At 36.5% G+C, this 25,942-nt stretch overlaps 1 protein-coding gene and 1 non-coding gene across 4 annotated transcripts in view; one reads left to right on the forward strand and one right to left on the reverse strand.

The window, feature by feature from the left end:
• The window catches only part of ZNF326 (zinc finger protein 326), a 39,407-nt gene extending 13,471 nt beyond the window's left edge, over positions 1 to 25,936 (reverse strand). The window contains exons 1-7 of one of the 3 annotated variants that reach the window (XM_077746204.1): positions 25,823 to 25,936; positions 23,361 to 23,405; positions 14,939 to 14,974; positions 14,732 to 14,843; positions 12,193 to 12,598; positions 9,615 to 9,813; positions 4,340 to 4,451 (exon numbers count right to left, since the gene is read on the reverse strand). In XM_077746204.1, the coding sequence (XP_077602330.1) occupies positions 4,340 to 4,451; positions 9,615 to 9,813; positions 12,193 to 12,598; positions 14,732 to 14,843; positions 14,939 to 14,974; positions 23,361 to 23,405; positions 25,823 to 25,838 (926 nt within the window). In that variant the 5' untranslated portion in view covers positions 25,839 to 25,936. Of the gene's footprint in view, positions 1 to 4,339; positions 4,452 to 9,614; positions 9,814 to 12,192; positions 12,599 to 14,731; positions 14,844 to 14,884; positions 14,975 to 23,360; positions 23,406 to 25,822 lie in introns of those variants that run through there. The other 2 variants (XM_077746205.1, XM_077746206.1) reach the window with 2 other exon arrangements.
• Positions 3,987 to 4,093, forward strand: LOC144216754 (U6 spliceosomal RNA). The gene has a single exon (XR_013330739.1). It is a non-coding gene; the product is annotated as a U6 spliceosomal RNA (small nuclear RNA).
• Positions 25,937 to 25,942: the final 6 nt, after the last annotated feature.

Raw genomic sequence — 25,942 nt, forward strand, 5'->3', positions numbered from 1 at the left:
CTGAAGTCGGATACTCAAACTCAGCCACCCAGGCACCCCTGCCTCCCCCCCNAGGTCTTCATTAAATGTTTAAATTAAATTTCACTTTTCAACCAGAAGTAGAGTCCTGTTCAATCTACAGAGCTTTCCATTTCCTGAACATGAATGAAATGTCCATTTCCTTGCTTTGACCTCAAGCCATGCTCTCTACCAGGTCTGCCTAACAGCTCCTACCATTTATTTTATTTATCCTACCATTCCCAAGTCAGTTCAAATAATGCCTCCATCCATTTCTCTGATTTTCCTGCACTCCTATTGAGTCATCTCCTGTAAGGCCACTTCGTACTTCTTTTTTGGCACTCTTCCTCTTCTACTATTGTTTGTTTATAGCTCCCATACCCCTGTTCCCTCTCCCCTCAGTTCCCTTCTTCTCTATTATATTGAAAGTATTCAAAATCCAAAAAGAATGTATCACAAGAATACTTATTTACTGTCATTCTCTTATCTTCCCAGCTCAAAGCAAAACTGTTCTGATAAATTAAATTTTAGACTATTTTAAAGGATTCTTATCCTGAAATGGCAAATTTAACTGACATACTTTGGCTTATATAATCAGATTTATATTTACAGCTAAATCAAAGTTCAGTTCTTTAATTTTCTCCAATTCGTACGTGTATTATATATATTAACACAGATATATCATATCCAAAGCTATAATTTTTTAAACTTTTTTTGTTTGTTTTTGACAGAGAGAGAGTGCATGTGTGTGCGAGCAGGGGAGGGGCAGACAGAGGGGAGACAGAGGATCTGAAATGGGTCCCACGCTGAGAGCACGGAAGCCTAATGAACCCACAATGAGATCATGACCTGAGCCAAAGTCAGACATTTAACTAAGGCACCCAGGCGCACCCTCCAAAGCTATAATTTTTAAAGGGAGAAGTATTCACAGGGTAATAGAAAAACTAATCTCATAATGTAAAATCATCTTCAGATTCCTAAACACTTGAAACAAAGAGTTCATTTCAATCCGTTTCCACTAACCCCATTATCCCTGTCAAAAGAAGGAACTCTAGGGGCGCCTGGGTGGCTTAGTCGGGTAAGCGTCCGACTTTCGCTTACGTCATGATCTCGCGGTTCGTGGGTTCGAGCCNCCACAGTGGCAGAGATATTGTCAAGGTCCAAAACTACCAGCCTCTTAAAACTAGAATTTCTTTTCATGGGATAATTCTTAATAAGCTTAATCCTACTGTTTCTCAAGCCCCAACAAATTAGGAGTAACAAATCAGAAAGAGCACAGAAAAAGGTTATTAAAGCTGGACAAAAAGATAACACAAGCTGACCCTTGAACAACAGGGGTTTGAACTTACATGTCCCTTATATGTAGAGTTTTTTCAGTACAGTTCTGTAAATGTATTTCCTCCTCATTAGGAAAATGAAGTGGCTCAGTGGGTTAAGCATCTGACTCTTGAGTTTTGGCTCAGGTCATGATCTCACACCAGCTCCACACCATGATCTACGCTGACAGCACAGAGCCTGCTTGGGATTCTTTCTCTCTCTCTGCCCCTTCCCCATTGGCATGTACTCTCTCTCAAAATAAACTAAAATATTTTTTTTCTTTTCTCTAGCTTACTTTAAGAATATAGTATATAATACAAGTAATATACAAAATATGTTTATCGACTGTTTATCAGTAAGGGTTCCAGTCATCAGAAAGCTGTTAGAAGTTTTGGAGGAATCCAAAGTTACACAGATTTGTAACTCTGTGGAGGATTGGTACCCTGAACCACCATGTGGTTTATGAGCCAACTGCAATACCTACGTCATTAAAATCAAAGACAGTGTAAGCAAAAAAAACCAAAAAACAAAACGAAACAAAAAGAAATCTGGGAATTCAGATGCCACTGAGTTTTCTTTTACTACATTTTACATAAATAAAATCAATGTATATGTTAAAACTAAGTAGTAACAAAGAATATCTAGTTTAATATGAAAGAAAACAGACAATTTAAAACATTATCTCCATGGAAAGGTCTCCAGTTGCTGATCTTAAAATATTATTTTCTGAACTAAGATAAAATTTTAGACATCTAGAAAATTCACTTAGGTGTGATATTTCATTCCCCTCAGTGCTACACCACGTTAACTTTTAAAGAGCAAAACTATATTCTAAACAGAAAATACACTGAATTTGCTTTTTAAATTTTAAAATCTTTATTTTCCTAGCAAAAGCAGCAATTTCAAAGAAAATGGAAAAAAATACCAATTACTGTCCTTTTAAGAAATTTTCTTAGGGGCGCCTGGGTGGCTTAGTCGGTTAAGCGTCCGACTTTCGCTTAGGTCATGATCTTGCGGTTCGTGGGGTCGAGCCCCGCGTCGGGCTCTGTGCTGACTGCCAGCTCGGAGCCTGAAGCCTATTTCAGAGTCTGTGTCTCCCTCTCTCTCTGACCCTCCCCTGCTCATGCTGTCTCTCTCTCTTTCTCTCTCTCTCCTAGAAATAAATAAAAATATATAAAAAAAAAAAAGAAATTTTCTTAGACATTTTTGTGCATAACTAACTTTACACGTTATATATATATTTTTCTTATTTTGCCTGCATTTTCTCCATATTACTACAGGCTTTAGAACCTTCATTTCAACAATAGCCTAAGACCCATAGAGGGATGTGGGGTCTTGACTACTCTCTACTGCTGATATGTGTTTCATGTTTGAAGCTATTATAAATAATACTGTAATGGGCATCTTTTTAGATTAAACTTTTGCTTTTAGATTATTTTCCTGAAAAGATCACAGACTATAAAACACTGTTAAACTGCTTCCAAGTAGTTATAACCATATTATATGGTTACCAGTAATTATAAGCATGTGCTTTGACTGTATCCTTCTTAGTAAATCAATGTTTCTTTTCTCCTAATAAAATGCCATGCTATTAAATTCCTTGTTTATCTTACAATGAGTGTCAGTGTTTTCCCCTTAAATTATTAACTAGCTACTGTTCCTTCACCCAATCATATATGAGGCATCTTGTTTTCTTATTTTTGAAAAGAACCTGGTTAGCTGATATATTTACCTTAGACATTAATCGTTTGTTGTGTCTATATTTTCCAAGTCTGTGTTTTACAACTGTTACAAATAAAAGTTGTAAATTTTTATTGAAATTAATGTGTTCATTATTTCCTTTGTAATTTAAAGTATCACTTTTAAGCCTTAAAAAAAAGGCTTCTGAAGTGATTAAAATATTCTATTTTATTTTCCTGTTATTTTCCATTTTGTAGGCTTTTTAATCCAACTGGATTCATCTTCACTGGTGTAAAGAGGATCTAAACGATTTTTCTTCTTATTGTTCAGTTGTTGAAGCAATCATCCCCATCTTTAAGCAATTCCCCTTTTCTCTGCAATGCTTGCATTATATGCTACATTCTTACTTATTAACAGATGGACTTACAGGGTTCATTACTATACTAGTGGCACCTGGGTGGCTCAAGTGGTTGAGTGTCAAACTTTGGCTCAAGTCATGATCTCAGTTTGTGAGTTCAAGCTCCACATCTGGCTCTGTGCTGACAGCTCAGAGCCGGGAGCCTATTTTGGATTCTGTGTCTCCCTCTCTTCTCTCCCCGCCTCTCACTGTCTCTCAAACAAATAAACATTTAAAAAATATTTTAAACTTCTATTATACTAATAGCCTTTTTTTAGTACCACATATTTTTAATTTTTATAGTTTTCTAATGTTTTGATTCTCTAGAAAAGCTAGCACCTAATCATTTATTCTTCTTTGGAATCAAGACTGACAACACCTGTTACATTTCTACTATTTAGTTTTCCCATCCAAGACTATCACTGTGTCTCCATGTAGTCAAATCTCAAGACTTCGTGGTTTTCTTCATGTTATGACCTGTATTTCTGGGTATTTTTTATTTTTAGATTACCAATAGGGATGGAACTCTTTTTTTTCTTATTTTTCTCAGTGGTGACTGCACACAAATACCAAAAATCAAAAAAGCATTCCTATAGTGCTCGCTTTGGCAGCACATATACTAAAACTGGAACAATACAGAGAAGATTAGCATGGCCCGTGCGCAAGGATGACACGCAAATTAGTGAAGCGTTCCATATTTTGCAATATGAAAATTTCATATTTCCCGGTGAACTGGTACTCTGAGGATTTCCTCCAAAGCACAACGTGCAACACTGAGTAATAAAATTGTGACAGTTCACTAGGGGGGAAAAAAAAGCATTCCTATATACCTTTGATCAAGCCTTTTCATTTGACCTCATGAATTTTCCCACATTCCAACTGATGTAATTGCATTTTCTGGGTAACTTTTTTAATGAGACCAATTTTCAGACTCTACTAAGTACAAACCTGTATCCATCTCCATATTTCTCACTGTTTTTTTCTCTTCTGCGCCTTTGTTTCTCTCGCCGAGCCTCAATTCGTCGCTTTTCTTCTTCTTCATTTTTAGGATCAGTTTTTGCTAGGGTATCAGCAAAAGTCAAAACTGAGTATCATTTTCCCATTCTCCCTTTCCAGTTTCCACTTCATAAAGCACAAACATGCAAGGTTTATTTGGTGATCACAATCTAAACTGAACTCACGAGAAAAATCAGTTTCAGATTAACCATTATTTCTGAAACTTCATTCACTTGAATATCATCATGGTTTCAGTGCTTTTAGATAAGTTTTTCATGTTTGTATGACAAACTGCATAGTAATTACAACTGTAGAAATTAGATCTATGAATCACCTAGTGTAGTCACTAATCAGTCATAAACATCAAAATTACCCAGAGACACTTCTTACAAATGCACAGGCCCTGGTCCACCCCTCTTCCCTAAATTCTTATTTAGGATGGAGTCAGAACATCTATGGGTTTTAAAAGGCTTCGCACATGATTTTGATTCAAAGTTTTTGTCTTGGGTGTTGTGTTTGTTGTTGGAAGGTACTGTTGGTTGGAAGGTACTGTTGAGGATGCAGTACTGTGACATTACTTTGGGGAAGGGAAGAAATTTTTCATAGTTCTTGGTACCAGGAAAGCATATGTTTCTTCTGGAAATATAGTTTGCTTTTAATCTTGTGGACTGATGACTCTTAGAGACAGTCATATTTTCTATCTGTACATTGTTAAAAAATTGAGAGCCAATCTGAAAATGAAATTAAGAAAACCATTTCATTCATATAAGCATCAACAAGACTAAATACTCAGGAATAAATTTAAAGATAGTAGTGTAAAACTTAAACAGTACTTCAAAAACTACAAAAACTGGCTGACTCAGTTGGAAGTGCATAAGACTTGATCTCAGAGTGGTGAGTTGGAGCCCCCATGTTGGGTGCAGAGATCAAATAAATAAACAAACAGGTAGAGAGGCAGATAGGACGAACTTAAAAAAAAACCTACAAAACATTGTTGAAAGAAGTTAAAGAAGATCTAAATAAATAGCAAAACTAAATAAACGGTTCAAATATAAGACTTAATGTTGTTAAGATGGTTGTATTCTCCAAACTGATCTACAGATTTAGCGCAATCCCTCTCAGAATTCTACCTGACTTCGTTGCAAAAACTGACAAGTTGATTCTAAATCTCATAAGGAATTGCCAAGGGATCTAAAGTAATGACAACAATCCTAGAAAGAAAAACAAAATAGACTCACACTTTATGACTTCAAAACTTAACTACAAAGCTACAATAATCAAGGTACTATGGTATCTGGTACTAGGACAGACCTACAGATCAGCAGAACAGAACTGAGTACAGAAATAAACTCATAAAACTATGGCCAACCGGTTTTTAGCAAGGATGCCAAAATTATTCTGTTGGGAGAGAAGAGTCTTTGCAACAAATGGTCCTGGGCAACTGGATAGCCACATGCAAACACTAAAGTACATCAATGCAAGAAGTATAACTGGAAAACTCTTATAAGATAACATAGGAGCATATCTTCATGACCTTGGAATCTGGCAAGGAATTCTTAGATATAAAACCGAAAGAATTGGGCAACAGAAGAAAAAAAATAGATAAATTAGTCTTTATCAAAATTTAAAACTTTTGTGCTCCCACAGCCCTCCTCCCTCACCCTTTCTTTTAATGGAGGAGAGACTAAGAATATAGCAGATCTTACTCTAGACTCTCAATGTCTTCTATAACTTAGCTGGGCCTACTATTAAGCAAAATAGTGCCTCTTAAGCTTGAATTTGGAAAAATCAAAGACACAGTCAGATGGTCAGAGTTTAGACTGTCTAAGCAGAATTAGGGACTTAGAAACTATTTCTGGTCTTCCTGAGAACACACATTCCTAATGATTCAGTATTTTTATCTTAAGGACATGTCTGGTTCTTTTCTCTTAAGTAAGTAATGCACTGCACCATCAGCACAGAGCCTGACACAGGCTTGAACTCACAAACCATGAGTTCATGACCTGAACCGAAGAAATCAAGAGTCAGAAGACACTTAACTGGCTGAGCTACCCAGGTGCCCCACATAATATTTATTATTTTAATTTGCTTTTGCTGTCATTTGTATAATAAAACAAGGTATTATTCTGTCATTGAAACTTTTTGAAATTAAGTTATATACTATTTTACCTTGTAAAATTTTTATTTTGATGTGTCATGTCTGTGATTTATTGATTATTGTTTATATCTATCAATGAAGTTGGCATTTCCTGATTTTCAACTTTTATAGAAATATCTGGAAGTAATTTTGGCAGTATGACCTCTTGTCTCTAAAGTGCTTTCAAACAGATCATTTTTAATAAATACTAAGTTAAGAGGTACCTGGGTGGCTCAGTCAGTTGAGCATCTGACTCTTGGTTTTGGCTCAGGTCATGGGTCATGGGTCATGGGAACAAGCCCCACACTGGGACCTGATTTGAACGTGGAGCCTGCCTGGGATATTCTCTCTCTCTCTCCCTCTCTCTCTGACTCTCCCTCCCTCTCCCTCTGCCCCTCTCTCCCACACACATGCTCTCTCTCTCTCTCAAAAGAAAAAAAACAAAAACTAGTTGAGTAAATGAGCTAATCTTTTTCAACACTGCATATAATTTTCTTTAGGCAAAAGTTTATTAAAATTCATCATCAATGATCAAAACACATGGAATTAAATCAGAGTATCTAGCAACAGTCTGACAATATTTAATTTTATCCTTTGTTCTTATGTCTAAGTTTAAAATTTTTGTTTCATGTAAAGGTTGAATGTTTAAGCCTGTGTTTTTATCTCTAAAAGTAAAAATCAGAGCACCTGGGTGGCTCAGTCAGTTAAGCATCTGATATCGGCTCAGGTCATTATCTAACAGTTCATGGGTTCAAGCCCCACCTCAGGCTCTGTGCTGACAGCAAGTCTGGAGGTTGGAGCCTGCTTTGGATTCTGTGTTTCCCTCTCTCTGCCCCTCCCCTGCTCATGCTCAGTTTCTCTTGCTCTCAAAAATAAATAAACATTAAAATAAATCAATAAACAAATAAAAGTAAAAATAAAAAAACAAAAACATAAAACTTTTGTGCATCAAAGAACATTCTTCATCAGGAAAGTAAAAAGGCAACTGAGAGTGGGAGGTGGTATTTACAAATCCTACATCTGCAAAGGGACCTATGTCTAGGATATATGAAGAATTTTTCCAACTCAATAAAAAGACAAATAGCCCAGCTAAAAAGTGAGCAAAACATCTAAACATGCATTTTTCCAAGAAAGATATACGAAGAGCCAATAAGCACAAGAAAAAATGCCCAGCCACTAGTTATTACAGAAATGTCAATCAAGACTACAATGAGATACCACTTCATACTACCTGGATGGTTAGAATCAAAATGACAGATAATAACAAGCCACAGCAAAGACACAGAGACATCAGAACTCTCATCCACTACTAATGGGAATGTAAAACGGTGCAGATGCTTTGGAAAACAGACGGTTCCTCAAATGGTTACACCATATGATCTAGCAGTTCTTCTCCTAGATACATATCCAAGAAAAATGAAAACACAGGTTCACACAAAAATTATATTCAGATGCTTATATTCAGATGCTTACAGCATTATTCATGGTAGCCTAAAGGCAGACACAACCAAATACCCATCAGTGAGTGAATAAAATGTTATTTGTCCATACAATGGAATATTTCTAGCCAGAAACTGGAATGAAGCACTGATACCTGCTATAACTTGAATGAACTTTGAAAAGATTATGCTATGTGAAAGAAGTGCATCACAGTAGTCCACATTTTGTATGATTTTTTTCATATTAAAGTCTAGAATACAGGAATTTATAAAGACAGAAAGTAAATTATTAGTTGCTCTAGGCTGTGGGGTATGTTGGAGGTAATGCCTAAAAGGTACCAAGTCTCTGTGAGGTGATGAAAATGTTCTCAAATAGATTACGGTGAAAAACCAATGGTTTCCACACTTTAAATGGGTGAATTGTTAGGGTATGAAATTATATCTCAACAAAGCTTTTTTCATTAAAAAAAAAAAAGTAGTTCAGAGGCAATTACTGTTACTTACATATGCTGTTGTATTGTTTTTTAACTTGGTAACATAGCTCTAAATGAAATCAAGTACACTTGACTAAATTAGATGACATCAAGGATATGCCTAAATAAAAGCTAAGGAAACATCTTTTTCAGACTTCTTTGTGAAAACATACAACAAAATAATATACACCAAATATTCTGTCTATTTTTACATGTACCCTGAATTACTTTTTGTTTTTTTACATTTATTTTTGCCTTGATGACTGAGAAATGTTGAGTTTTTCCAAGTAAGATGAAGTGTGAGTCTATTTTGTTTCACTTTTTTAGGACTATTTTCACTATTTTAGATCCCTTACAATTCCTTATAAGCTTTAGAAGCAACTTGTCAATTTTTGCAAAGAAGTCAGGTGGAATTATAACAGCGACTATGCTAATAAATCTGTACATCAGTTTGGGGAGTATAACCATCTTAACAACATCAACTCTTCTGATTTCTGAACCATTTGTTTAGTTTTACCATTTATTTAGATCTTCTTTAACTTATTTCAATAACATTTTGTAGGTTTTTAAATACTGTTTAAGTTTTACACTACTTTTGTTAAATTTATTCCTGAGTAGTCTTGTTGATGCTTATATGAATGAAATGGTTTTCTTAATTTCATTTTCAGATTGACTCTCAATTTTTTAACAATGTACAGAAAGAAAATATGACTGTTTCTAAGAGTCATCAGTCCACAAGATTAAAAGCAAACTATATTTCCAGAAGAAACATACATTTTCCTGGTACCAAAAGTCATGAAAAATTTCTTCCCTTTGTCCTCATAAAGGGATCCTATGTAATGTGACAATACTACATCCTCAACAGTACCTTCCAACCAACAGTACCTTCCAACAACAAATACAACACCCAAGACAAAACGTGAATTAAAATCATGTGTGAAGCCTTTTAAAAACTATAGATGTTCTGACTCCATCCTAAATAAGGATTTAGGGAAGAGGGGTGGACCAGGGCCTGTGCATCTCTGGGTAATTTTGATGTTTATGACTGATTAGTGACTACACTAGGTGATTCATAGATCTAATTTCTACAGTTGTAATTACTATGCAATTTGTCATATGAACACGAAAAAATTATCTAAAGCATTACATTTTTTAAAAACTGGAAATACTGTACTTACTGGGTGATTTGCTGAGGCTCATCTTCTCCACGGGCTTTGCTAGCTTGGGTTTCTTGATAAAGGTTCCACCGGGTTTATTAAATGGTTGCATCATTTTTCTCTTTATTCCTCTTGCAGCAGCAACTGTCACATTGGTGGGTTTGTTTTGATAGTCAACAACAATTCCAGGTCTATGAATGCTTCCAAAATCACTCATATGCTGCAAATTTGTGAAATCGAGAAATATTAGCATAATATCTAAAGATAAAGTATGAATTCATACAAATTTTTACCTGTTATCTATCTAATAATTTTCACCTGAAAATTACCCAGAACTGAACTAAATTTTATATGTCCACTCTGAACACATTGAAAAGCTTTGTAAGTTATTACATGTATAAATTATTAAACTCAAATCCAGTGAATTAGTATTTTTATTTCCAGTAGAACAAATATGGATATTTCCTATTTTTTTATTTTTACCATTCAAAATTGAGATCATAAACAGCAAATGTGCCTGTCAGAATATTACCACTTGTACAACTCTCTGACAACTCCTCTTCAGAGTTCCTAATTGATGTTTTCCCATTAAAAGACCTAAAAAGACATCTTTATTTCACTAAAACCTGGCTTAAAACTAAGATGCATAAAGAAGACCATATTTGAGGTTTGAAGTAAAAAAGATCCAGAAATCATTTAGGATTTCTCCCTGTTGAAAAAGGGAATGAGAAGGCGAGATGGAACATTAGTATGAAATAGGAGAGTTAAAGCATAACCATGCATCAACTTCCAGGACACACTTCAGATAAAGAATTACATCTGACGTTCCATTCACATTCTTACCTAGAGAAACATATTCTGACCCGGAAGCCCAAGAAGCAAAAGTTTACAGACGAAGAGTCATGCAACCGAACGACTCTTGTGTCCCTTCCTCTTCTCTTATCATTAACAAAATCCACTACACCAAGAGGCTACATGTCCATAGAAATTTACTCTGCTAACCCTACTTTTAGAAGATAAAGATTCAGGAGTAATCTGAAGAGAAGGATCCAATGGGAATTGTACAAGTGAAGATTAAAAAAGAAAAGTCCTGTTGGTTCATCTACTTCATTAACAGAAGGAAAGACCGAAAATTCCATTCAGACTAGAATGGTTGAACCCAAAGTACAGGAATACCTGTTTTTCTATTGTGAAAACAAAATTGGTATTTGAAGTCTCATTAAGAAAAACAATCATTTGCCTCAAGTAATATACAGCATGAAAAATGTTAAGTGTTTCCCAAATTTTCAAACTGGAATCAATTTTCAATTTCAAGACCCAAAGCCTACTAACCCAACAATTTTCAATTAACCTACAGTCACTAATTATGGTGGAAGAGCAACATTCTCAGTTGCTTACATTTGTATATTATGCTTTGGAATCCCTATCTAACCTAGTAATCTTGAATAGATTAGCGTTTCCAGGTAGTTTATAGAGTCATATTAGAAATATCTTCATTAATTATCCATTAAAGGTGCAATGCATTTTACATCAGTAAAGGGTTAACTGTTATAAATGCAAAATTTCTACACAAAAAGGACAAACTACACTGATGTACCAAAGGCCAATGAAGAGACAAAAATGTGTGCCCTACTACATTTTTTATCAGAAGTACTTTCCTCTACAAAGAGAATATTAAGATTAACTGACTTAAAAAAATGATTTCTTACATTAAAGCAAAAATACAGTATCTTTCATAGGACCAAACTACATAACTCCACAATCTACATACACTTACTAGTAAAATTTCATGTCAGTCAAGTTACCTAAGAACATAAGTCATCATCTTTATTCTATGTCCTGAAATGAAACACTTAAGACTGGCATATCTACTCATGTAAGCAATAATTTACAAAAGATTCCTTCCTAGTAAGGAGCCAGAGACATGTCTGTACAAGAAGGAGCTTATTTCTCAATAGTAAAAACTAGTGACACAAGGGAAAACGGAACACCCAGCAACAGGACATATTGCAAGAGAGTGAGTTAGTAATTATACTGACCACAAATCATTCTACAACCTATTAAACATATCAACTTCTTCACCGTGTAAACATGGCTAAGCCACCCTCATCTATTACCAACTTTTAGTCCCTTGTGTTGAATGTGAAATATGGAGCTCTGAAGAAATTCTATGTGCTAGAGTTAGCAGCAGCAAAGTATAAACATTTTATCATACATTGCACCTTTAACCTACTCAAAACTCCAAAGGGTTTGTTACCTTTTACAATAATCCAAGAACTGTCCCACCAGCAAAATTGCTAGTGTTTTACAAGGAAAAATGCAACTCCTTTTAACCCCTTTTAGACCAAAACCTAATATCCTCACCTTTTTAATAAAGGGAGATTTGGCAAAACTTATGAACATCATCTCACACTGCCACTTAGTTTCTGAAGTGCTGGAAAAACTTTTACAGGCAACCTAAAAATTATGCTTATGATTCAGCTTTTGCTTCAAAACACACTGGGATGAACAGTGCTTATTCTAGTTGAAAACCATGGTCTTGAAAGGGTTTAAAAGAGTGACTAGTGAAAAGAATCTGAAAAGATTCTGTTGTACTTACTCCTCGGCCTCGGCCTCTGCCTGTTGATGGTCCTCCAAAAGCATCATAGTTTCTGCTTCCAAACGTACTTTCAGGATAAGCAGGCGTTCCTCTCCCCCGAGAGCCTACAGGTGCAGGCTTCATATGGGGTGAAGAAAAACTGCTGTAGGAAGAGTAATTCTCTCTTCCTCTGTCCTCCATAAACCCAGGCCTCAATTTTGAACGGGAGTAAGGTGCTTCCCAGCTAGACCCGCCCTGGTTTCTACCTCCGAAAGAGTCAAGGCTATTCCGGTAGGAGCTCTCAAATCGACCACCATAACTACCTCCGAAGCGGCTTTGTTCGGGTTCATTAAAACCATAGCCAGATCTGTACAGATCTCGCCCACCCAGAGAAGACCTGGAGTCGTAAGACTCATAAGGTCCAAACCTGGAAAAGTTGCACAGTGAGGGAAAAAACAAAAGTAAGCTTACTAATGTTAGACAATTCAAAAGACAAATTATCAGATGACATTTATCAACTAAAATTCATTTATACCATACTGGTTTGCACAGTTCTACTTTCATTCACACCCTGATTAGGGCTGGGCAGTTCAACATGAGACCAGATAGAAAGCTATCTGAGTCAGTTCTTAAATATGAATTGAGTTAAGTAAACCTTAGCTTAAAAATCTGCTTTGTAGCAGCTTTTCTATTTTATTAAAAAGATTTGTCTGTCGGTATTTAAGCCCAGCCCTAGTCTTGGAAAAAGTCATTTGCTAAAGTTCACAAACTACTCAAACTTTTTTGAATCCATCCCTAGTATTGGAAAATACTGAATATTTACAATATTTTGGCTTTCAACAGGGACATAAATTGAAGACTATACCAATATAGGCTATTTGTGACACAGAAGAGATCCTTTTTGCAACCCTAATAATCTATGTAACAAAACTGCTTCATTGTGTCTACAGCAGTCAAAATTTGGAGAATTAGCTCTGGTTATGAAATTTGATATCCTGCCCAACTTTGGGTAAGGTCAATAATCAATCCTCAGTCACTTTCTACTTGTAGACTAGCAAATCTAACAATCTAGAAGGATAAGCACATATAATAGAACATAAAAGTAAAACACCACCAACATATACCCTCTGCATATGAATTTTCAAGGCAGATGAGAAAGAATACGTTTTACGTCTTCAATTATTTAAAAAATTATTTCCTGGCAGAAAATTATCACATAAAACTACTCTAAAAAAGGGAGCACACAGACTCCTCAAGGTTTTAATAGCATCAACAAAAGAAACAAATCATCTTACTTCTCACAAATCCAAAACATGGATTACAAAAGTTGCATCATAGCTTACAACATAGTTTTATAAGGCCCACAATCACACATGAGATAAACGATAACATCTACATAGTTTATCCACATCACATTTACAATGCAATAGGGCAATAACGGATATATTAAAACAGTTAAATGTGTTATTATTACTTCAATTATTTACAGATCACTAAATAGAATGTACTATTTACTTCTGAATCCTGGTAACCATATAAGAATTATTCCTCTTTCCAACTCTTTTAAAACATCTATCACATAAGCAAAATTGTATCTATGCATTTAACTGGAGTTTCCTCTACTGTTAAACCATAGTGGCACACTTGAAGCAGAAAGAAGGAAAGTAAAGCATCATTCAGTCCATCCTTAAGGAATCCGGATCCTTCAATTTATGAAGAAGGTGGATAGTTTCAAATGTTACCTAACTAGTTATACTTAGTAGAAATATCTGTCCCTCAAAAGGTATACCCCTTTGCCTAAAATGCGGTCAACCCTAAGGCCTGAGTAGTTCAACTAGTGTTAAGCTTTACACACTATCAACGGTGGAATATAAAAACAATCTAAACTCTAGTGCATTAAAATAAGCAAAAGTATAGCATTCATGGCTTTAATACAATGCTCCTAGCTTAGAGCACAAGTGCTTTTGGTCTAAGTAGTATCTGCCAATATATAACCTAGACATGGAATTAAGAACATTTTATTATTACAGTATGTTCTTACAACTTACTCTAAAATTAAAACTAAAAGAATAACTATCTTAAATGTTCCTCAGAAAACTGAATGTTGCTAGACTGGTTCAGTTAAATCCATTCCAGTGAAGACTGCTTTCCTGCTTTACAGAACACCCCACATCAGAAAAGACACTTTTAAAAACGAAAAAGAAAAAGCTTCACAGATAATATTATTTCCAATAAAATTTTTATATCATTTGTTCAAAACAGTCTGACTGATGAGGAGTTAAAAATAAAAGTAAAAAAAAAAAAGTTCACTACTAAAGACAGAAAAGCTTACTCCATTATAGTGAAATGAAAATAGCTACTAGAAGTTTTCCTAAAATAATGTCTGCCAGTAATCCTGAGATAATTTTTATAACCATTAACACCTCTAAACATTTAAAGTGATTATTCAATACCAAATAGTGAAGTTCAAGCATCATAACATGCCTAACAAATACTTAAGTTAAAATATCCAGAATCTTACAGTCATCTAATTACTTGGCCAAGTGATTAAGCAATTTACCTGCTACCCCCACCACCACCACTGTGATTGTCCATGCCATATGACTGGTTTAGGTAGGAGTCCATGGATCTTTGACCCCCATAGGATCCATGGCCATAGTCACGGTCCATCCCTATAAAGAGTTTAAAAAGAAAAAAATTAAATGATGCTCACCTTTACTGGCACTCAAAAGAAGAATTTTTAGATAAATATCCTTGAATGTCAGACCTCCATAAGATCCGGGGCCATAATCACGATCCATTCCTAAAACAGAGTCAGTAACAAAAGGTCAGTAAGATATACCATTCTCTTTGGGAATCTTTGCATAAAACACAACATATGCATGTATCAATGATCTGAGACAACAATTTATCATTAGGACGCCTGGGTGGCTCAGCTGGTGAAGTGTCCAACTTTGGCTCAGGTCATGATCTCACGGTTTGTGGGTTCAAGCCCCACATCAGGCTCCATGCTGACGGCTAGCTCAGAGCCTGGAGCCTGCTTCAGATTCTGTATCGCCCTCTCTCTCTGAACCTTCCCTGCTCACACTGTCTCTCTCAGAAATAAAACATTTTAAAAAAATTTTTTAAAAAATTCATCATTAACATTTAAGCTAAACTCACAGTAGACATGGAAGGGAAAAAACCTCACAGATGATAATCTACTGAAAAACCAGATTTGCTAATAAAAACCCAATTTTTCAAAAAAAACATTATCAACTAAAAAAGTTCTATATTAGAATTATTTTAAATTTAACCAATATCTATTGACTAGGGTATTACTTTAAGGTTCTGTATTAGGTATTACGTAGTATACAGTTAATAACAAATAATCCCTACTCTCAAAAAGTCAGGATTTAATGTCAAAAAGAAAAATGTTTGTTGTAAGTATAGTTTTTTGCATCTAACTGCCTCAAAAGATTTAAAAACCCAGAAGCAGCCACATTTTCAATTAGCCTAACTTAAATTTGTTCATATATTAACTAAAATAGACATTTTTAGAAAGTAAAATCGTGGAGTAGGGGGCCAATCTGTGGTACTACCCCTATAAATAATAATAACTCAACAAATATTTAAATCCTCAAATACTCTGAATAAAGGGAATGAATGGGATTTCTAGCAATACAAAACACTAAAAAAAACTCTAATACATTAAGGATACTAAGTATATTTTATTACACTGCAATTCCACCTAATCCCAAACTCTGACATGAAAAATACAACAAGAGGTAATAAAATAAATTTACTATGATCATAAAAAATGAAAAAATGTTTAAATTATTTAGAATGTGTCCTATAAAGTCCTTTAAAATCCTTCATTACCACCCTCCTCAAATTTTATACACTAATAAATACAATATACACAGAGCAAATACCTTAATTTAAATTTTTTAAAACACTGAATTTTAATCACAATCACTTAAATATTCTGGTCCTAATAATAACAGCAACAACTTCACAAAAATACCACTCAGAATCTTCCAACTTTAAAGCTGGAAGCAACCTAAATGATAAAATTCACTCTCCTCATTTTATAGATTAGGGAACTAAAGTCCAGAGATGACATTATTTTCCCAAAGTCCAATATGTATCCACCCTTCAAGCTTTATGCTGTTGCTTCTATGTGAAACACTCTCAGCTAACACCCCAAAAACCTGCTTCTTGAAATCTTCTCATCTTTTAAAATTCCATTTCAAATACTAACCCTTCTACGAACAAATTCAATGATACCGTCTCAGTTGATCATCATCTCTTTCTTCTAAACATCTGCAAGACTATAGCTCTGACACAGTGCTTATGTTACCCTGCCTCACATTCTGCTATTTGTGGCCGCATCCTAAATGTATACTCATCTTGTGGACATGGTCCGATTTCTACTCATTTTGTATATACCCCTGAGCCACTGTTCTCAAGGAATAGTCTCTTCCCCTCCACAAGCTGCTAGGACCCTTTCAGGGATCCATGAGATCAAACTATTTTCATAAATAATACTGCAACATTAGTTGCCTTTTTCACAGCGCTGCTATTTACACTGAAGATGCAAAAGCACTGGTGGGTAAAACTGCAGATCCCACGCCACATATCAAGGCAACGGCACCAAACTGTATTAGCAGTCACTGTAGTCCTTAATACTGCACACTTGCAGTAAAAAGTATTAAAATAAAAGTGCCATCTCTACTTAAAAATGTCCTCGGTGAAGCAGTAAGAATGATCAATTTTATTAAACCATGACTTTTGAGTACACTTTGTTTCTGATAGTGTGTAGTGAAACAGGAAGTACACATAAAGCCATTTTGCTGCATACCAAAGTATCACAGTTCCTGCCAGGAAAAGCCACTGTGCAAGTGTTTGGTTGTGAACTGAATTAGCCACTTTTACAAGGAATACTATTTTTACTAGATAGACAGACTAACTGAGCATTTGGCATTTTCTCAAAAATGAACATAGTAAAACTGTCACTTCAAGGAAAACAAGTAACAGCATTTGCTGCCAATGATAAAAGTTGATCTTTTCAATGAAATTCAGAATTGTATAAAACTTGTAAGTACCAATAAGCATAACAGAACACAAAAAGTTTATCAATATATTTTTCATACTAAGACTTCAAATGGGGTGTATAATTTACATTTATAGCACATCTAAATTCCAACTGTCCACATTCATGTGCTCAATACTGTCACACGCGGCTCGTGGCTACCATATTAGACAACACAATTCTAGCTTAATAAAATTGTCATCGATTTGTCTTTTTTTTTGAGACAGAGAGAGCGAGCACAAGTGGGGGAGAGGGGTATTGGGGTGGAGGGAGAAAAATTCTTAAGTAGGCTGCACAGAGTCTGACATCAATATTTGTCTTTAGAGTTGGTAATTTATTCTTACATTATCTCAGAGGGCAATTTTGAAATTTAAATAAAATTTTCAAAATAAAAAGCCTTCCTCTAAGCCTTATATTAAAAATAATCTTTAAGAGCTAGGTTCAGATAGATGCACAAAGCAAAAAGTTTCATTTTTGTTATTTCTGCTTGTTTCAATTTTGAGCTTGCAGAGGCTTCCTTTAGATACTAAATCTTTTAGTTTTTATTCTGTGTCTTTTTATTTCACTCCGGAATCATAAATTACAAATATTTACTGAACACCCACCTTATACCAGGCACTGTAAGAGTACACAAAAATTAAGAAAGCTACATAGCAATAATTTTGGCTTATTATTCATAGAATAGCTACTATTCAGTTAATTAAAAAGGAAAAAAGGAAGTCTTTATAATGATTATAGGGATATAGATTGTGTAAGATGACTGCTTCCAGATAAAAAAGATCTTCCAGGTTACCAAATGAACTTAGAAATCACTTTAAAAACAAAACTGGAAGAATATAACATATCTTTACTATTATTATTAGATCAAAGTAATTCACTCAAAAATAAAACTCACCTAATATTTTAAATCAAATCTATTCTATTGCTTTGATGACTCTATAAGCTCAACAAATGTTAAAACTCAGTTACAATTAAATCATAAGGAAGGAGCTGAGGAATAACAGGAAAAAACAACTGACTTATCAAAATAATTAACAAGTTGTGTGACACCAAGTCTTGAAATGGGACAGCTTTCCAGCACCTCCACACTACTAGCATTTTGATACAGGCCACCAACATCTCTAACCTACATTACTGCAACAGCCTCCTAACTAGTTTTCCTGCTTCCACTTTTGCTTCCTTTCTGTTTATTCTGCAGAAAACAGCCAGAATAATTCTGTTAAAATGTGAATTTAAATCATGTTCAGGGCACTTGGCTGGCTCAGTCAGAAGAGCATACAACTCTTGATCTCAGGGTCGTAAGTTAGGGCTCCACACTGGGTGTAGAGACTTCATAAATAAATAAAGTTCAATGTTCACTAACTTTCAATGGCTTCCCATTTTGCCTAAAGGAAAAGCCAAACCCTTAAATAATCCGTAAGGCTGTATACCAGTGGCTTTTAACCAAGGACAATTTTGCCCTCCAGAGGACATTTGACAATCTCTGAAAGCACTTTTGGTTTTCACAACCAAAGGGCAGGTGCTGCTCACATCTAGTGCACAGAGGCCAAAGATGCTGCTAAACAGTCTACAAGGCACAAAACATCCCCCCACAAAGAATTATCTAGTCCAAAATGTCAATACTTGCGGGGCACTTGGGTAGCTCACTTGGCTGAGCGTCCAACTCTTGACTTTGGCTCAGGTCATGGTCTCACAGTTTGTGGATTGAGTCCTGCCATCAGGCTCTGTGCTGACAGCACACAGCCTGCTTGGGATTCTCTCCCTCTCTCTCTGCCCCTTCCCCAGCTCATGCTCTGTCTCTCTCTCTCTCTCTCTCTCTCTCTCAAAATAAACATTAAAAAAAAAAACAGGTCAACTGCTACATCTGAGAAACCCTGCCCTATGTGTACTCATCACTTCTTAACTTTACCGTCTACCGTTCCCTCCTTTACCGTTCCACTCTAGGTACACTGGGCCCTCAGCTATTCCTCGAACGCAGCACACCACACCCATCTTTGCACCTGCCGCTCCCTGTGCCTGAAATGCTCTTTTCTCTGTATCTGCACTGCTCAATCCCTCCACTCTTTCAGGTCTTTATCTTCTATTGTCTCATAAATATAAACAACTTAACTTTGATTTTCAAGGCCTCTCGCTACACCTCACCACTCTGTCTTAAGTCTGCTCAGAAAAAATCATCAGCTCTAGTCACAACATTCTTCTGAAGTCTCTCTGAAGCATAACATACTCAGCTGTACCTTTATTCCTGCTTTCCCTCTATCTGGAATGCTCTCCTCTTTTTTTCCCTGCTATTTATGTAAGAAGAGCTATTATGAAGCAGGAAGGAAATATGGAATCGTTGAAAATACAGCTTCCTTCCAAGACATGGTGTGGAGGAAATTTAGAACCTGACATGTTTTCCAGTACCTTCTACTTCATTTTAGTTGCTGGAAAAGACACTAACAATGAATTGTATCACTGGCTTCATTTGGTAATGACACACCTTTTATTTTCTAAAGCCTACAGCATTCTTCCTCTAGACAGCCATGGCTTGCATCCTCACCTTCTTAAATCTGTGCTCAAAGGTCACTTTCTTAGCAAGTCCTTCCCCAACAAACACACACCACCACTACCACCCTCCCCTGTAGCATTTTTCTCTAAGAATTGAATACCATCTAATATATGATATTTGTTACTTTTTTATCTTGTTTACTTTCCACTTCATCCCACTAGATTGTACACTCCCCACAAGGGCAAGACTATTTTCCATTTTGTTCACTGCTATATTGCCAGTTCCTAGAATAGTATCTAATACAAAGCAGTCACTCAAGAAATATTTGTTAAATGAATGAAGTCAAATTACATCTCTGAAATTAAGTTCCTCATTTATGAAGTGCAGGTAACCTAGACCTCAAAGTGTTGTCAATAATGATCTTTAACCAGCAGTGCATTCCAAAATCATGTAGAGTACTTTTCGTAACATGCACAACCAGGGATCACTTATTTAAAGCTAAGATTCAAGAGGACTGGAGTGTGACCTGAACAGATACACTTTGGAAAAGCTCCCCAGGGGAATCTAAAAATCACCCTCAGACGAGAACCACTGTTGGAACTAAAATTAAGAGAAAAAATAAAACGCGTAAGATTAGTAGAACATTAATCCAAAAGGATATTTGCACCCCCATGTTCACGACAGCTTTATTTATAATAGGTAAGGTATGGAAACAACCTAAGTGTCCACTGAAGGATGAATGGATAAAAAAGATGGGGCACACATATACAAGGGAATAGGACTCAGCCATAAAAAGGAATGGAATCTTGCCATTTGCAACAACATGAATAGACTTCAAGGGCATTATGCTAAGAGAACTAAGTTACAAAGCAAGACAAATACTGTAGATTTCACATGGAATCTAAACAAAACAAAACAAAACAAACAAAAAAGCCAAGCTAAGAGATAAAAAGAACAGATTGGTGATTTCCAGAGTGGAGAGCGGAGGTGGTCAAAGAGAATCAAAAGGTACAAACATCGAATTATAAAAAAATAAGTCATGGGGGGAATAAATCATGGGATATAACATATAGCATGATGACTACTGTTGGTAGAACTTTTTGCACATTTGAAAACTGTTAAGAGATTAAATCTTAGAAGTTCTCATTATAAGAAAAAATGTAATTATATATGGTGATGGATGGTAGAATTATTGCAGTGATCATTTTTCCAATGTCTACAAATAGTGAATCATGTTGTACACCTGAAATTAATATGCTCTATGTCAGTTATACTTCAATAAAAAATAAAGTGCATTGCTTAAACAAAAAGTCATCACTGTGACAGGCATTTCTAAATTTCTTTTTGCATCATTGTACATTAAGAAAATAAACTTCTGGGGCACCTGAGAGGCTTAGTCGGGTACGCATCCGACTTTAGCTCAGGTTATGATCTCACAGTTTGTGAGTTCAAGCCCCGCATCAGGCTCCATACTGACAGCTCAGAGCTTGGAGCCTGCTTGATTCTGTGTCTCCTCATCTCTCTGCCCCTGCTGGCTCGGGCTCTATCTCTGTCTCTCAAAAATAAAAAAACGTTAAAAAAATTTTTTTAATAAATACATAAATAAATAATAAAAAGAAAATAAACTTCTGGCCTGGTATGATCTACATGTCAAAGTCCTACATTTAGATATTAAATCCAACTCTCTGGTAAACACTACTAGAAATCAAGCCTTTTATCATTCCAAATCTCTCTTTGGTGAACATATTAGCCCTACTCACTCTAGTTTAAAATCTTGGATTCATTTTTATTCATCCTTCTTTTTTTTTTTAATTTTTTTAATGTTTATTTTTGAGAGGGGGGAGGGGCAGAGAGACAAGGAGACACAGAATCCAAAGCAGGTTCCAGGCTCTGAGCTGTCAGCACAGAGACTGACATGGGGCTCGAACCCACAAACTATGAAATCATGACCTGAGCCGAAGTCAGACATTTAACCAACTGAGCCGCCCAGGAGCCCTATACTCACTACTAGTCAGTCAGCTTGCAAGTTCCATTAATTTTCTCTAAAAACATCTTAGTATTTTCAAAATTACTACTGTCAACTCCCAAGTTTAGGGTCTTTAAATCCTAACACCTAAATTTATTAAATGGCTTTTAGCTTCTTTTCCAGCTTTGTTTTTCTTTCTTTCTTTTTTTTTAAGATTTTCTTTTTAAGTAATCTCTACATCCAGCATGAGTCTTGAGCTTACAACCCCAAAAGCAAGAGTCATTATCATATACTTTTCCAACTGAGCCAGCCAGGGACTCCTAACTTTCCAGTTTTCAATCTACCTAAATGTGGATACAAATTAAAGTTCCTCTGGTAATTTTATTATGACATTCTCCTGTTCAAAACTGTGTTCTTCAGGGGCACCTAGCTGGCTCAGTTAGTAGAGCATGCAACACTTGACCTTGGGGATGTAAGTTTAAGCCCCAGGCTGGGGTGTAGCAATTACTTAAAAATAAAATATTAAAAAAAAACAAAAAACAAAAAACAGAGGCACTTGGGTGGCTCAGTCAGTTAAGCATCCAATTCTTGATTTCGGCTCAGGTCATGATCTCCAAGTTTGTGAGATCAAGCTCTGTGTCCAGCTCTGGGCTGACAATTCAGAGCCTGCTTGGGATTCTCTCCTTCCCTCTCTCTCTCTGCCCTTTTCCCACTCACTCTCTCTCTCTCAAAATAAACTGAAAAAAAAAAATTCTTCGGCACTCAATATATGCTACTCCCTATATGTTGAGCCTCTTTAGCCCACATCAAATACAAAGTTTCTCTAAATTCTTAGAAAGGATACACAGAAGTTAAATGGATAGCAACTATTTTCATAAAATGGCACACAATCTTATTTAGTATGCTTGCTTCAGTTTTACTTTGTGAATATATTATATTCTGTACACAGCTGAATTTTCCTTTTCTCTGGCAATCAGGATGTTTACTTCCACTCTCTGGGGGTCCTTCTTTAACTTAACTGAATTCTTCCACATTCTTTTTTGTGTTATCATCCTGTCTGGCAGACCTTTAACTTTAGTAACCATCCAAATAACATCCAATATTCTGCATACCTCTTATGATTTTATCTAGCTCTGTAATCACAACTCTAATGTCATGCTCAAGTCAATAAATAATCTTCATGTGCTCCTCTAGACAGCTCTTTAGATACTAACACATTTAGACACATTAAAGCACACGACCTCAAAAACGAAGTCAAAATGTATTACAATAGAAGCTGTATAAAGCCAAGACAATAATCCACTTAATCTACATTATTTAATGCCACAGCTTCTCAGTCAGCAAAAATAACTCGACTAGTTTCTTGTAACTCATCACTCTGAATGTAGTCAAGGCCTTCTGGAATAAATTAAAAGAATCATAATTCAGATAAAACAAAGAGTCAATCTACAATGAATAGCCCTGAGGTTTTCTGATCCCAAATCCCTTAATTCAAAAATTATACATAGTGTGACAACATTAACACTGAGCAATGATACATTAAAAGACAAAACAATGACTGAAATAAGGCAGAACTGGCTTTTTACAGTTACTATGCACACTAGAGAAAAACTGAAATGCATTCCTTTAACATAAAAGAGCAAACAAAAGGGGATACTCACCATTAAAGCCCTGATAAGTATTTCTGCAAGCAGAGTGTGTGTAATCTATGAAGACACATTTAACAGAAAGAAATTAGTGCAATATTAACAAAAATCTGAAATTACATACTCATCTATTCAAATCAAACACAATGTTTTAAATGCCATTATCTACAAAAATGTAGTGTAAATAATTACAAACATTAATATGGAAAAACATATATCTCTCTTCATTATCTTCCCAAGAGGCAGGTTTACCATCCAAATTACTACAATGTAAAAATTAGCCTGTAACACCTAGCATATAATAACTGCCCAAAAAGGGAATCCAGTACTGATTTATACAGGGTAACAAAGGGAAGGCAGACAGACTAAATTACGTATCAAATATTGCAAAAAGGGCCATCTGAGAAATGACTGCATGTAATATATAATTTTTTCAAAGTTAATGTATTTCTTTTACCTATTTGCTCTCTAAAGTTTTCAAGATCTTATTTGAGAATGCATATACATATACATATATGTGTGCCTTTACTGCATCTATCCAGGATGTGACATCACCAAAAACCATATTGGCAATTTCCGTCAACACAGATTTGGCAATTGTTAAAGCCTTTAATTAATTTTACTAAAAAAATACTAAAAGTAAGCAAGTTAATACAGTGATCCCTTGACTACAACAGAATTCAGCTACACTACATAGGATAAGATTCAGATATACTGTTAGTCAAATTCCACTCCCAAATATAGCAGTGAAAGGAAAAAAAGAAGCCAGAGAGAGGGGGAGTATTTTCTCACTGACACTGTTTATAATTTTATCACTGACACTGCTTGGAATTGTAGGCACATGGTGATAATAAAAAGGAAGCATACTAAGTTTTATTATTGTTTTTCAATTCTCTACTGAAAATGGAGTCGCCTGGGGAGAGGGCGGGGACCACTCCCATTGTTCCCTCCCTCACCTAGGCAACTTCTGCTATACCTTGAGTGTCCTCACTGTCACCAAACTTTGTTATGAAAACATAGCAATATATTTTTAAGTTTCATTCCCAGCTTGGCTAATTCAAATAAACATAGCTTTAAGGTATCTATATCAAAATGAGTCAATGTCCAACCAAAACAAACAAAAAACGCCAGCGTGTGCAACTCTTAACAGCTGGACTTCCTATTTCAAAGTAATTTAAAAGGATCCACCAAAGGGTTATCCCAGGGGCACCTGGGTGGCACAGTTGGTTAAGGGGCCTACTCTTGATTTCCGCTCAGGTCATGATCTCACCCTTCTTGAGATCAAGCCCCCACATCGGGCACTGCACCAACAGCTTGGGATTTTCTCTCTCTCAAAGAAATGAACTTTCTTTTAAAACACGGGTTCTTTCAGCCCCTTTTTCATATACTTAGAGTTGGCAGCTTTAATTCTTTTTGGCATGAAATCAAATCAAAGATCAAAAGACCGTCTGGTCAGACTCACGCTGAGATCACGGTACATTCAATGTTAAATATATTTGTTTTAGCTGGGTTAGGGGCTTACAACTCGTCAGCGAGCTGGTTTTAATCAGAAACGTCCGGTTACCTGGGATTAAGTCCGGTTTAATCACTGAAACCCTTTTTTACGTCTCCCTAATGCTGTCATTACCGACTCATTTTATCTTGACACCAATTCCTATAAAAGTTGGGCAAGATCTGAAGACAAGGTGAAAAGCAAATTCATTTTACTCTGGGAGTCTGGGAGAATGGTTTAAAGAACTAGTGTGAGAGACCACTGAAAGGTATTGCGGAAATACGGTTTATTTAAACGTTCAGCCCAACGCAGGCGGCTGGGCAAAGAACTGAATTTGAAGGGCATGTGATGCTGTGCCAGAATTCTAACTTAAGTCCTTTCCATACACAATCCAGAGGAAAAATGCTTAGGTTCACAGAGCTATTTCAAATTAGGGATTAACGACCAGGCAATGTGGGTGGATAAACACCCTAGTTTGCTAGCCAGTAATAGCTTAGGTTTCCATTCGGCACAGAGCTCTACCTATACTTGTCACTTACACACGCCCTTTAAACTCATCTTAAAACTAAGAGGAGAAACATCACCGTGATCTGAAAACCCTATCTGTTAAGGAGCAACCTGGTTGGGGATTTACTAAACGGCCGAGCNGGCGTCGGGGCAACTGCCACGCACCGGGGCCCGGGCAAGTCCGGAGCGCGAGTCCGGGGCCCGAGTCCGGAGGCCGTGGCGCTCTGGGCGCGCCCTTCCCCTCCCCTAGGCCGGCACGGAACTCCCAGGTCGCCGGCGGCAGCGGGCGCCGGGAGGGCGCGACAAGGCGCGCGGGTTCCCACACAGGCCGATTCCGGGCACTGGGCCCGCGGCGGGCGGGCGGCCTCCGGGCCCGCAGAACAAAGCCCACACGGCCATCTTGAGACCGTAAACAGACCCCCGGGGCGGCCACCCCGCCTCCCGCCCGCCGTGGCGACCAGCCAGGGGTGCCGCTTACCGTCTTCGAAGTCCATGGCGGAGCCTCGGGGCTCACAGCCTCGGCGACGCTGGAATGAACTGTGGCCGGCGGCGAGCGTCCGCGACCCACGGCTCCACACCACCAGTCTTCGCGACCGAG

This window comes from Crocuta crocuta, unplaced genomic scaffold (assembly GCF_008692635.1).
Source record: "Crocuta crocuta isolate KB4526 unplaced genomic scaffold, BGI_CrCroc_1.0 scaffold48, whole genome shotgun sequence".
Taxonomy (NCBI): domain Eukaryota; kingdom Metazoa; phylum Chordata; class Mammalia; order Carnivora; family Hyaenidae; genus Crocuta; species Crocuta crocuta.